Source organism: Eublepharis macularius, chromosome 12 (genome assembly GCF_028583425.1).
Source record: "Eublepharis macularius isolate TG4126 chromosome 12, MPM_Emac_v1.0, whole genome shotgun sequence".
Classification (NCBI taxonomy): Eukaryota; Metazoa; Chordata; class Lepidosauria; order Squamata; family Eublepharidae; genus Eublepharis; species Eublepharis macularius.
Window position 1 is genome coordinate 40,891,439 of NC_072801.1, and position 14,361 is coordinate 40,905,799.

Sequence of the window (14,361 nt, forward strand, 5' to 3'; positions counted from 1 at the left end):
AAGGGCAAATCTGCTTCTCTCACCTTTCAGTGCCATACCTAATGCAGTTTTGAGTCCTGCGCATACTTTGAGATCTCTTTCACATACTTTTGCTGGGCTCTTGGCTTTTCTGTTTTAAATCTCGTTCCTCCAGGTGACTAAGAAGTGTATCCAGTTTAAAATTTATTTAGTGCCTCATTTAAAAACGTTGCTCTGAGCAGAGGGAGCGTGGCTTCACGATTGCCACAAGGATCAGCCAGTAGCACGCTGTTCAGCGCACTTGTGCTAAAAACTGAAAGGGTGGTTTCTCCTGGGCTTGGTTCCGTTTGCAGATTTGCATGTCTGCTGCTGAAGATTTTTACACCTGTATGCACACTAAAAGAAGCAGGGCTCCTCTTGACTCTTTGGAGGTGCCTGTAGCTCTGATGCCGCAAAGAGCTTGTCTGGCTCCATATGATGACTGCACTGTTTTGTTTTTGTTTCTTTGGGTCTGTCTTCCTGCTTGCAGCAAAGGCCGTGGATGGATATGTGAAGCCACAGATCAAGCAAGTTGTGCCAGAGTGAGTGTCGTGGTGGGGGAAAGTATTTTTTTTAAAAAAGGAGGGCTCTTTGTGGTGGTTGGAGCAGGGAAGAAATTTCCCTGTGCATGCTGTCATCTTTCTCAGGCTTTCCTTCAAGAGGTTCCACTTTTCAGATCTGCCAGATGTTCTCCCTCCCACCCGGAGGAGCAGAGCCAGTAACTGCAGGGAGGGTTCTTTGAGAACTGGGCTGAGGAATCTATATTAGAATTCACAGTTTTAAAAAATCGAAGCAAAGTCTGTATATTGCTGGCACCAGCCCCAAGAGAAGGATTGGAATGAGAAGAGGTGGGGCTTGCAAGGGTTAAGAGGTTGCTACCTGAATGACCATGGATCACGCCTCGGTCTCTTTTTTTATGCCAGTGTCTGCTCCTTATGCTCTGTATTGTTTCAGGGAGGGGGGAGTTTGGCAGCTTCAAATATAGCCAAGAAGGTCCTGCAAAAGCAATGTTCAGAAAGGATATAAGGAAACAAGAGACCTTTCTAAGACATGTGTAGTTAGGAACCATCACACCTGGAAAGCATGACATTGGACGCCCACCAGAACCTTGTGAGGAGGATGTAAGCTCATCAGAACAGACAGGCTGTCATATTTGAGGAAGAGTAAAGGGTTTGCTGAGGGTTTGCTGACATGGAGATGGGTCCCCAGTGTCTTACACCCAGTGCCCCTTAAATGGACAAGGAATCCATTTGATCTGGTGAGAGGTCTAGCCCTGAAGATGCAAGAGTTTCACTCTTCTGATGTGTGTCTCACTCTATTGCAGCTTTTCCACCACCTCAGGAGACTCTGCAGGGGGAGGGACTACTTATATGGAACATGTAGCATCCCCAGCTATTGGCTCCACCTCCCACTACAACTTATATCCACAGAAGTAAGTAAAGGAGGACCTACTTGGCCCTCTGCCTCAGCCACTGAAGCAGGTCAGGCTTCTGAATGAGAAGGAATTGAACCTGTTCTCTCCTGCACTAATATTCCAGTGACTTTGCCTTATCTGCTCTGAAACAAACCTGTTGTTAATCTCATATTCCTTCCCAGCTCTCTATTCTTCAGCTCCCTGGATTTGAACTAGGAGCCCTCAGATTTCTAGCCATCCAGACCAGTGAGTTCACAGGGCAAAGCATGACCAGAAATCCAATCTCTTCTGCCATCCCCTCCTCCTCCTCCTCAGCTTGTTCCGTCTACACAGCTTGGTGTAAACACAAAAGCAGAAATGAAGCATTAGAGTTCTGAGATGGTAGAGTGGGCTGGACCGGTTTTAATGCTCCTCAGTTTTTTTAAGCACCCTGCAAGTAAAAAACTAGCACACAAGAGTGAAGAGGCTCCCTACTAGTTTTCAGCATGCGGAGAGAGTGTTCACGCAAGGGGGAAAAATTAAAAATAGATACCCTCCCCCAAGATCAGTTGGAAGTGGTGTAGTCCATTCTGTTTCATCAGGACCTCGTTCTGCTGAATGTGTAGATCTACCCTTTGCAGTGTGCACAGTTCCTTTCCAGAGCTAAATCTAGTATTTCCATACCTTTCCTAAACCTCTGCTCAGGCCAGTCCACCTCTCAAATAGGCTGTAACCAGGGCTTGTTTTCTGCTGGAACACTCCGGAACGGTGTTCCAGCACCTCACCATGTGTGCTGGTGCCACCCCCTGATCTTCAGAGATCAGTTCCCTTGGAGCAAATGGCCATTAAGGTAAGCCTGCTCCTGAGGGGAAGGGGAACAGCCTGGAACGGGCCGCTGCTGAGTGGGACAATGGGGGAACAGCCTGGAACGGGCTGCTGCCGAGCGGGGGAGCCAAATTGGGCCCAGAATGGCCTGGATCGGGGCCGAAATGGCTTGGATCAGGCCTGAAACGGCTAGGATCGGGCCACTGCTGGGCAGCGGAGTGCTCTCCTGTGTGGCGGCAGCTCGTTCCAGGCCAATTTGGGCCTGATCTTGGCCATTTCAGGCCCATTTTGGCCCAATATGGACCCTAAACATCCAGGATTGGGACTGAAATGTCCAGGATTGGGCTGCCACCGGGCGGACCAGTGCGCTCCCATGTGGCAGCAGCCCTTTCCAGGCTGATTTGGGCCTGATCCTGACAATTTGGGCCCTTTTCAGCCCAATTTGGGCCCAAAACGGCCAGGGTCAGGCCCAAAACAGCCAGTATCAGGCCACTGCTGGAAGGGAGAGTACTCTCCCATGGGGCAGCAGACCATTCCAGGGGGATTCAGGTCATTTTGGGCCCATTTCAGCACAATTTGTGTCTGAAATGGCCCAGATTAGTCCAAAAATGGCCAGGATTGGGCCACTGCTGGGCAGGGGAATGCTCTCCCATGCGGCAGTGGCCAATCTAGGCCGATTTGGGCCCTTTTCAGCCCAATTTGGGCCCTAAATGGCCCAGATTGGGCCCGAAATGGCCAGGATTGGGCCACTGCCAGGCAGGAGAGTGCTCTCCTATGCAGCAGCAGCCATTCCAGGCCGATATGGGCCCAATCCGTTCTGGGCCAATTCAGGCGTGATCTGGGCTGAATTTGACCTGATCCAGGCTGAATCGGGCCCCCCATGGAGCACCGGAGTGCTTCCAGGGTCGCCACGACCTGTGTGATGATGTCACTTCCCAGAAGTGATGTCATCACTCAGCCCCTGGAGTGCGCATGCACATGTATGACGGGATCACCTCCTCCTGGGAGTTGCCCTGGGTGACAGTTCCTCCACCTCTTTCCTGAGAAAAAAAGCCCTGGCTGTAACTATACACACTTCTTGCTCTATTCTCAATACTTGCCTAACTCATGGCAGCTTTTCCCTACCATCTTAGATTTTCTAATGGGGAGAGGAGACAAATTCTTTTATCCAGAAAGTGGTCAAGCAGCATACCTAGACATTTTAGACCAGTTTGAAGCTCATCTATCACAGCTTCTTCCCAGTAACCCTACAGAGAATTTGTCAAGGGAGCCCATGGCCCTTCCATTAACAGTAGTCCTGGTTTTTCTAAAGGTCAAGGAGCTTGTGTCTCCCTCTTCCCAATGCAGACCAACTAATTCATACCTCTCCTTTCCCTCTGTCTCCAGCCACGACTCTGTACTAGATACAGAAGGGGACTTGGATCTGGATGATTCGATGGATGTAGCACGACATGTGGAGGAACTTCTGAGGCGCCCCATGGACAGCCAGTGGATCTCACATGCACAGTTATGACCCTGCCCGTCCTCCCCTGGAGAGACCATACAGAGACTGTGAAACATGGGGTGGGCAGGGTGCTTCTGACGGGGGTGCAGCTGCAGTGGGGGAAGCGTTTCCTCGCCCTATAGGGGGGCAGGCTTGCCCTGCTCTGTCTGAAGGGGTGTCTGAAGGACAAGTGGGTGTTGTTTCTCCACTTGCCCATGTACAAAAAACAGTGAAGTGTATTGCTTTGTTTTTCCCATCTGCTCTTCTGAGAGGCCTCCCCCCCACCCCACCCCCAGGCCTTTTGCTTCAATGCACCGCAAGTTACTGCCAAGCTACTGTTTTTTGAGGTTCGTTTGTGTTGAGAATCATTCCCTCCCCTCCTCTTCCTCGTCCCAGAATTCCAACACAACTGCCATACTTTACCCTGAAGCCTTTTGCGCCTTTGAGGGGGAAGGCAGTCTGAGCTGTGGAGGAGATGTAAGCCTTATTTGGAGTACCCCCCCCCACCCCCGTGTCTGGCGTTTCTTTTTTCTCAGCTGTGCCCAGGATAAACGGTGTGTGTGCCCATATTTGGCATGCGTTCCCTGCGCACTGGCACGTGTGTGGTGTGTACAAAAAGCACTGACTCTGTGGGAGATGTGCTTCTAGTTGAACCTTTTAGACATGCAAGCCTGGTCGCCTCTGGATCCTCTGAGCTGATGGACCCACCCCCCTGTTGTCTTTTGCCCCCACCCCCATTTCTCTCTTTTTTGGCTTGTTGCAGAATAACTGCTAGCCTCTTAATCGCTGCAGCTAGCACCTTAAGCTTTCGTTGTATCCAACGTTTTGCTCTCTAGGTAGCCCAAGTTCAACAAATTGAGAGTGGGGTGTTGTTTTTTTCTTTCTTGTCTCTCTTTTAAAAACAATTGAAAGCCAAGTGCAAAATTAAAATCAGAAATAATGGTTCTCTTAAGTGAGATGAGGGTAAAGTCAGAAACAAGTCCAAGGGTTTCCTTGCTGGTTTTAAAAGGAAAGAGATGGGATGCCCTGAGTACAGAATTGGAGGTGGGTGGGCAAAACTTGCCTGTTCCGCTTCCACCCCTCACCTGGCTGGGGAAGAACAGCTCCCTACAAGTGTTATTTTTATATCCGCTAGTCAATAAAATTGAAACTATTTTAACACAAAGTGATGGTTTTCTTACATATGTGTGTGGGGGGGGGCCATGATCCATCCTTCAGCCCCCCAAAGCCGATGTGTTTTTAGGTAGTCCATAAATAGGTGTGTGGTATATTTTCCTGCTGCTGATCCTGCTGGGTTTTAGCATCCAGATTTTGCTGCTCCAGTACAGTGGGGCAGCTGTATGGGGAGGTCAGGGCAGTTCTTGGATCTCGTGTTCAAAGAGATGCCCAGAGATGGGCACTGATAGATTTTTGTCCACAAAGCAGTGGAAACGGAATAGTGTGGAGCTGCAGCACTAAGGTCAGAGATGATTTCACCGTCAATGTGCAAGACTTGAGTATGCCAGGATTTAGACAGGCATCCCCCTCTCTTGCCCATGCACAGGTGGGCCTTTGTGTGCAAGAATCAGGTCTTGGTTATGTTGCATGTCGTCATACCTTTTTGCAGTGCTTTCTTTTACAACCGTTGTCACAGAGGAACCCATTCACTGTCTTCAGATGGCCGTATCCAGCCAAGGCGACTTGCAGTGGTGGGGCGTGCCTGCTCTTTACCCTTTGAAAACTCTCCTGTGGAAGAATTAGTTCCTGGCATCTTTAGTTCCTGAATGAGGCACGGATGGCTTAGCACTGCATCACCCTCTGTGCTAAAGGAGCATGTTGGTGCATTCCTCTTGAAAAAACAGAAATCCTACAGGAGGCTACTGAGGCATATATATTTCTCTAGGGCAAATGCACAGTGTTTGTACTGTGAAAGCCAGCATGTCTAGAATTGCATTCGTGCTGTTGAGAACACAGGCTAGCAACCCCCCCCCCCCCTCCATTCTTAAAGTATCTTTCCATACACTCTTCTCTCTACAAACGATATTATCTATATGCTTGCTTCGGAAGTCAATCCCATTTTGACAGAGCTGGTTGACTGTGCACATCTCTAGACACCTCTGGGAAATAGTGATGCCTTTCTCTTGCTGGCACTACTGCTGCACAAGCTAAGTGGCTATGCTAATGTTGAATTGTACCAGCAATGGCAACAGAAGAGACATCTTACATCTTTTCCCACTTTTCCAAGTGCCAGGTTGAAAGGAAAGTGGGCCAAAGAACAAGTTTCCTTGGATTCATCTCCCTTACCTCCATTTTCTTTTGAGACTCTGTTCTCACCTTGGCCAGTCCTTGAGCATATACTTCCAACAGTTCTTTAAAGGCTATCTCCGTCTATGGCATGGGTAGCCCTTCCTCCTCCTTCACTCGGAGATAGGGAGGTTGCTGTGGGTGACTAGCTGTAGATGCTTCTGGGGCTGGTCAAAGGAAAGAGGCCTCCAGAATTGCCCATAGCTGTCTTACTCAGCAGGAGCAAAGTGGCATTGTGTCCTCCCAAACTGATTAAAAACCCTTTTAAACCCTATACCATTTAAAGTTTGTTCTTAATTTTGAAACTCTGCACCTCTTGACCCCGTCTTTCCTCACCTCTTGACTTTCTTAGCACTGCCCCCCTCTCAATTCTACGCACATCTTCCCAAGTGGTCCTCAAATTTTGCCTTGGCTAACTTACTTGACTAGCAACCCAAGTAACCCCCTCCCTTCCCCATGACATCTACATAATAATAACTGTGCTTATATACCACTCTTCTAGACAGATTAGTGCCTCACCCAGAGCAGTGAACAAGTTAGCGTTGTTATCCCCACAATGTAACTGGGGAGCTGGGGCTGAGAGGAGTGGCTTACCCAAGCCCACCTACTGAGCTCATGGCAGTAGTGGGATTTGAACCAGTAGAGTGCTGATTCACAGCCAAACCCCTTAACCACAGTGCTACAGTAGCTCTACATGTAGCTACAGCTACATGTGTCAAAGAGCTTTATGGGTGGGGTCTGATCAAGGCAAGATTGGTTTTGGAGTAATCTGAAGTAGGATTATGACTCAAGAAATCCTTTCTCTTCCATCTCTAGCTCCCAGATCCAGGAAAGTCAGAGAGAGGGTCTCATTTTGCACTGAACAGGGAATACCTGCCAGGAGCAAGTAATTTGTTGAGGCCTACCTATTGGTGCTCTCTCTCTCACACGCACCCACCCACCCACACAACAAAGTAAGTTTTAGTCCTTCCCCAATTTCTCACATTAATCTTGTCAGGTGGCTTTAGGCTGTGAGTGAGTGGGTCCCTGAGGTCACACAGTAAGCTTTCAGTAGCACCTTTAAGGCTAACCAACTTTACTGTTGCATAAGCTTTTGAGAACCACAGTCCTCTTCGTCAGATGCAAGTGCATCTGATGAAGAGACTTGTGGTTCTCGAAAGCTTATGCTACAGTAAAGTTGGTTAGTCTTAAAGGTGCTACTGGACTCTTTACTATTCTGCTACTACAGACTAACGCGGTTAACTCCTCTGGAACAGTAAGCTTTGTGGCAGTGTGTGGATCCAGGTTGATCTATGAGTAACAAAACTGTATGCACAAGACAGTCACATTTAATTTAAATAAAGTAAAAATTCTGCTGTGTAAAGAGTAAAAATTCCTAGCCACAGGCTAGGACAAATTCTGCAGAAACATCTAATGTCTATCCAGTTTCAGTCTGGAATGCCAACTTCTCATTTGAGGAGAAGAGGCTGTGCTGATTTGGGGGACTTGGGCTTTTCTTTCTTTCTTTCTTTCTTTCTTTCTTTCTTTCTTTCTTTCTTTCTTTCTTTCTTTCTTTCTTTCTTTCTTTCTTTCTTTCTTTCTTTCTTTCTTTCTTTCTTTCTTTCTTTCTTTCTTTCTTTCTTTCTTTCTTTCTTTCTTTCTTTCTTTCTTTCTTTCTTTGTGGACTGTGCCCATACCCTGGGTGGGGAGAGGGCTCATAATCAAAACACTGCAAATATTGCACTATTTTAGAGAATTCCCTTGCCAAAACTATTGAAGAGTTTTCATGGTATATTAAAACTTAAATTTTCTACTGAAATGCATTTTTAATGGAACAAAACATATTTTATTCTTAATTTGGAAAAAGGGAGAACACCAAAAGGGACATCATGTACAAATGCCTCTTAGATTTTTTTTGGAATAAAAGGCACTTTATGTGGGAAGAAATCCTTTGTTGGATGAAATAATCATGGGTTGGAAGATGTTTGCACCCAATAAAATATTGTCTGCAATTTTTTTTGACAAATTCCAGTCCTGCTCAGTTGTTTTGTATCTTTTGAAAACTTCTCCTCTCTACTTTACAAGGGACCTTTTTATTCCTATTACTGCTAGACACACAGTTGAAAAGCTGCAGTTGGTTATATTTTCAAAAGAAGAATAACTATTGTTTCTTTGTCCCAGTATTCTTGGTTGTGTTCAAGACAAAGGGGAAAGCCATTACTGGTCTGGGGGGAAATGCCAAAAAAAAAAGTTGTAATAATATTTTATTAAGACGAATCAAAATAAAACAAAACATCAAGGTTCCAAGTTCCACAGAATTCTTCATCAGGTTGGATGGTCAGTATAAAAAAAGAGAGAGGACAAGAGCAATCAACGACGAAGAAGAACTCCAGAAACACTGGTTCCTGTCTGTGGAAGTGTCTTGCTGCTGCATTGCTAGGTACTTGACCATTGTTCAAGATGGAAGGGGCTCATTGCAGAGAGGTTGGATTTGAACCCAGGGCCTGTCTTCGTCATAGTTCAGTCTCTTAAGCCACTGCATTATAGTAGCACTCTGCAATTGATGCCCTAATAGAGGGCCCAGTATGGATACAAAGAAGATGTTTCTTCTATCTCATGTCCTCAGACCAGAGTATCGGACTGTCTCCCACCCCATAAGGTGAATTGTTGCTGTTTATATGAGCATCCAGCAAAAAGGAGAGCTTTGTTCAGGGGGGGAGATTGCTGCTGAGGAAACAGCCTTTATTGTGTCTGGATTTTAAAGAGCTGTACACAAAAAGTAGGAGCCCTGTGGTGCAGAGTGGTAAGCTGCAGTACTGCAGCCCAAGCTCTGCTCATGACCTGAGTTCGATCCTGGCGGAAGCCGGGTTCAGGTAGCTGGCTCAAGGTTGACTCAGCCTTCCATCCTTCTGAGGTCAGTAAAATGAGTACCCAGTTTCCTGGGGGTAAAGTGTAGATGACTGGGGAAGGCAATGGCAAACCACCCCGTAAAAAAAAAGTCTGCCAAGAAAACATCATGATGCGACATCCCCCCCATGGGTCAGTAATGACTCGGTGCTTGCACAGGGGACCTTTACCTTTACCTCTACCTTTTACACAAAAAGTGTCAACAAAGAACATGTAAAAAAAACCCCAGAGCTCTCCCCATTGTTTAGCTGCCCAAAACAGAGCTGTCAGGTGGGAAGATTGATGAGCCTTGTCATGTGTAATGGCATGGGCACCATCCAATAGCCCCTCAGAGGCAACTGCTTGAACATACCAAAGCTTCACACTTAACAGCTTGGAGACTGCTTTCCCACATTGGGGGAATCTGCTTTTGGGAGGTGGGTTCAGTGCTTTCGGGAAGTGGGTTTTTTCGTGCTTCCCCACAGCATCGTGATGCATTCATGCACTTCCAGGCGTTTCCTCAGGTTTTCTCCAGTGTGTCTCAAACCTGCTTTGCTCTGAAGTCACAGTAAAGCCAGCTGGGTGGCTGCTGTGTGGGTGGGTATATTAGGATTTTCTGGCCAGATGACAGTCGTTTCTCCTGAACCTGCCCCCACAGAGGACATTCCCTCCCCCTGCCACCAGGAGGCTTTTATTTTTTAAAATCAGAACTAGTGTAATTGATAAACCATTGTAAAAATATACCACTGTTGGTGAAGCAACAGCTTCTCTGAATGCTCAGCTTTTGTTTTTAAAAACTTAAGTCTCTAGTCCCTTCCCTTACAGAGATACAAGGAAAAAGGCTTTGCAAGGAAAGGGACCAGAGACGTTTCTTTCAACAACAGCTAGGTATTCAGAGAACAAGCTACACCTATTGTTACAATGGTATATGAAGATAATAATATTCTTGTGGCATTTTCCCCTGTAATTGCAAACACTCTGGTGGCCCAGAGAGGAGAGGGGGTGGCCACTTTCAGGAGATTGGGGCAGGGAAACTGCTGGGAAACCTGCCATGTGGAAACCTGGTTATGGTTGCCCTGTATCTGCAGCCATACCAGCAACTGGAAAAGCACAAAATCCCATCCTCATGTGGAAGAGGAAGACATCTTAGTTGCAGTAACAAAACGGGAACCACAAGGCTTGGAGCAATTGTGAAGTTCCTTCGCATTGGCTTGTCACCCTCTTTCCCGGCTGGTCAATGAAAGGGAAGGAACAATGCAGCTGGATCTGCCTAGGGCTTCTTGTGTTCGAACAAGAAAATGGGGAGGGGGGTTACATGGAAGTAGCTGCACCCTGCTAATGATTGGCATATTTATTTAGGGAAACATGGACAGCTTGGGAGGAGGTACAGGCGATTGCAGTAGGGACAGTATCTAATCGGCCACTTCCAATTAAATTTCTCAAATGATTGATGAAAATAAACCTCTCCCCACTTCTCCCCATTTGCTCTGTGCAAGTAGAAGGAGCTGCGGAGCTGCGTTTCAGCAGAAGAACATAAGAGCCCTGCTAGATCAGTCCAGTGGTCCATCTAGTCCACCTGCTTCACACAATGGCCAACCAGCTGCCCTGGACGGCCACCAGGGCATTAATTTAATTTATTGATTTAGAAAATGTTTATTCTGCCTTTCTAGGGAACCCGGCTGAGGTGGTTTACAAAATAAAACACTTTTAAAAATAGACAGTCCAAGGCTTTCCTTCTAGCACTGGTATTCAGAAGTTTGCTGTCTCAGTATATGCAAGTTTCTTTTAATCACCATGGCTAGTAGGCAAAAGTGTGTGAGACATCCCGTAAGGGCTAGAGTGTGGCGAATGTGACAGACTAGAATACAGGCAATCTGGCATTCGAATCCCCAAACTTCCTGGGGATCAGTCAGACACTCTTAGCCTGACCTACTTCAAAGGGTTAGTGGGAGGTTAAAATGAGGAAAAGAAAAATGATGTGTGCCACACCGCTTGTCTACTAAGAGGCTGCACTGGGGAGATTCCATGTTCCCTCGAGGGTTTTCTAATCAACTCAGTAGTGCCTCTGGAATTCTCTCCTGCAAAGCAACTTCTGGCGCTGTTCTGGCCATTTATTTCGCTGCAATGGAGGTGCAATCTGACAAAAAGATGCTGCCATCCCTCTGTCATGGACGTGACTCCAATCAAGGGGGCTTGTAGCCTAGAAAAGGTCATGTCACAATAGTCTTTAGGGTACTGCAGGACGCTGCCATTTGTGCCACCAAGAAGTGTGTGTTCTCATCCCGCTGGGCCAAAAAAGGAATGTCTAGATACAGCCTGCCCAGAAGTGAAAGTAATTTAAATTTCTTAATGGCACTATCTCTCGGGGGCAGGGAGGGGACTTGAAACAGAAGACATAAGGTGCCATTTTCTTCCTGGTACCAGCCCATATTGACTTATTTTCTCCTTAAGCCTAAGAGTGCCTTTTCCTCATCACTGAAACAAAAATTAATCTTGTGACAGACTAGTGGGTTTATTGATGCATATTAGGGGGCTGACGCCCATTTTGTCACATCATTAAAGGAACGTTTGTCAGTGGGATGTAGATACACAGAATGAGAATAAAATAGGAGTCCAGTAACACATTAAGTCTAACATATATTCTAGCACAGGCAGCAGGCAGGCATTGCCACCTGCTCCACATCTGATCCCAGTTGGGTGAGGGCGGGGGGTGGGCGTTGCCACCTGCTCCACACCTGATCCCAGCTGGGTGAAGGTGGGGGGCAGGCATTACCCCCCTTCTCCACTCTTGATCCCAGCTGGGTAAAGTTGTGGGGCTGGCATTGCCACCTTCTCCATGTCTGATCCTACCTGGGTGAAGGTGGGGGGTGGGCATTGTCACTTCCTCCGCTCCTGATCCCAGCTGGGTGAAGGTGGGGGGCATTGCTACCTGCTCCACTCCTGATCTCGGCCGGGTGTTGGCGAGGGGCTGGCATTGCCTTCTCCTCTACTCCTGGTCCCAGCTGGGTGAAGGCAGAGGGCAGGCATCACTACCTGCTCCATGTCCGGGGTCAGCAGCCCAGCCCCCGGACTTGCTGACAGGCAGCGGCAGGGGGCAGCCGGGAGACAGCAGTTCAACCGCTCTGTCTGGCAAACAGAGCCAGAACCTGCCTGCTCCAGGGGGAAGGGGAGAAAGGCCAAAGCCTCAGAAGGCGGGAGGGAGCAGGGAGAAGCCAGCTAGTCCCACCCCCCAGGGGGAGGAGAGGGGGCTAAGCAGGCTAGAGGAAAAGGGCCAGGGCAGGGGGAATAGGGACACAGCAATAGCCCAAACAAAGCCCTTACCTTCCAAGGAGGAGAAGCAGCCACTACAGCCCAGAGCCACACCCTGGCTAGACGACAGCAGCCTGGCTCAGGAGGTGCTAGGAGCCAAGCCCCTCCAGGTGGAGCTGCCACAGGCATTCTGGGGGAGGAGATGGGTAGCCCCGCCCGGCATCAACCAACAGGCAGCACAGAAGCTGGCCAGGGCAGCTCCTCGCGAGCAAGGCCAGCCAGGCTCAGCAGCACAGAAGCCGGCTGGGGCAGCTCCTCGTGAGCAAGGCCAGGCAGGCTCAGCAGCACAGAAGCCGGCTGGGGCAGCTCCTCGTGAGCAAGGCCAGGCAGGCTCAGCAGCACCGAAGCCGGCTGGGGCAGCTCCTCATGAGCAAGGCCAAGGAGACCTCAGCTGGGGATGGCTTGCATTCAATCCCACCCTGCCAGCAAGGCAAGGAAGCCAAGAAGGGATTAGTGGTAGGAGGGAAACACCTGAGGGAAGGCACAGCTGGGCCAAGTCAGGAGATGGCAGAAACCTAGGAGGAGGGTGGGGCGGGGAAAGGAAGCCCTATATAAGGTGGCTAGGAAGAGCTCTGAGGTGGTGGGTGTGAGTGAGGAGTGATCATGTGGAGTGAGAGCAGTAGGATGCAAGGGTGGAGGCTTGGGGGAGAGTTCTTGAAGGAGGATGCAGGGGGTAAGCAGGCCAGGTTGAGCAGGCCAGCGAGTGGACTGAGAGGGAGTCTGGGTGAGGTATACCACCCCTCCTTCCACAGAGCAGGGTCCTGCAGAATCCCTGGCCCCCCTGTGACGTCAGGAGCAGACCGCCCAGTGCAGACGCCCAGCGGCAGTCGCGGCAAGCCCTGACACTCCATGCCTGATTTCAAACCAAAAGGGGCTATCAAGCTTGCTCACCCACCTAAACTTGCCAAAAAACACAAACGAGCACTGATGCAGTAAACTAAATTCTTCACACAATGTTCACAAAAATAATTTAGTGAATTTGAGAGTAATATACAAGAGTGAAATACAACATGTGAAATTCTAAAACATCATAATCACTATAATGTCATCACAGTCAATCACACACAGCAAGGTGTTACAACACGGAGTAGCACGTGTATCCTCAGAAAAGGGAAGAATCCCAAGAGTTCTCTTATGAGCTGTCTTCAATCAGTACACTGAGGATTCCCGCTGGAACCGTGGGGGCAGATGAAAAGTCCCTCCGGAAAAAGTGGAAAGGAGCTGGAAGACTGGGAGGAGAATGGAATGTGCAGGTGGAGAACAGCAACCGGGAGCCCCCAAGGGGGACCTCCCCGCCCGACAAGCCTCCGAGTATCTCAAGCTTGTTTCATGAGCACTTCTTCACAGGGCGTGGTTTCTCCTACCACGATGGTATTTCTCCGACTCTCCCACAAACTCTTTCACGTGCTGAAACTCTGCGCACTTCTGGGTGAACGCGAGGGGTGAGCATTGCCTCCTCCTCCGTGACTGATCCTGGCTGGGTGAAGGCGGGGCGGGGGGGTGGCGGGCATTGCCACCTGCTCTTCTTATGATCCCAGCTGGGTGAATGCAGCAGGCATTTTGCCTGCTCTGCATCTGATCCTGGCCTGGACTTCCAGCCTTAGCACGATCTTGGAGGGATGGGCTGCCTCTTCTGGTTTTCCCTCCATGGCATCGCCCTCTGGAGGTGCTTCAGGGTAGGGAGTGAGTTGTCTGGAACACAGTTAGCCTTTTATATAGTAGAGTGCATCTGATGAAGTGAGCTCTGACTCTCAAAAGCAGGTGCTGGAATAATTATCCTTTCAGTTTCCAAACACAGCTACCCAGCTGGAATTATCAATGAGGGGGAGAGAGAGATTGTGGAGAGTGAGTTAAAAGGTCATAACATGCAACAGGTATAGTTTGTGACATTTCTATGCAAAACTCATAACAGTGCCTGCTCTGTTTAACTCCTGGATAATACAATTAAATCTTCACCACTATCTGTATCTTGGATTAGGGTGTATAACAGTAGCTCCTGAGAGTTCTTGTTTTTAGGAATTAGCCCTTCCACTTGAATGAATAATGTACTGTTGGGTTGCTCACAACTGAATCATGACAACCCCATCCATGGGGCGTTCAAGGCAAGAGAGCAGCAAAGATGGTTTGCCATTGTCTTCCTCCAGCATAGCAAGACTGCTGTTCTTTGGTGGTCTCCTAAGTGCCAACCCTGCTTAGCTCTCAAACT

At 48.5% G+C, this 14,361-nt stretch overlaps 1 protein-coding gene across 3 annotated transcripts in view; it reads left to right on the plus strand.

The window, feature by feature from the left end:
* Positions 1–4,863, plus strand: part of LOC129338434 (signal transducer and activator of transcription 5B) — a 62,634-nt gene extending 57,771 nt beyond the window's left edge. For 2 of the 3 annotated variants that reach the window (XM_054992672.1, XM_054992671.1), the window contains exons 15-17: positions 488–539; positions 1,322–1,429; positions 3,602–4,863. In XM_054992672.1, the coding sequence (XP_054848647.1) occupies positions 488–539; positions 1,322–1,429; positions 3,602–3,728 (287 nt within the window). In that variant the 3' untranslated portion in view covers positions 3,729–4,863. The remainder of the gene's footprint in view (positions 1–487; positions 540–1,321; positions 1,430–3,601) is intronic. The other variant, XM_054992673.1, reaches the window with a different exon arrangement.
* The last annotated feature ends 9,498 nt before the right edge of the window (positions 4,864–14,361 follow it).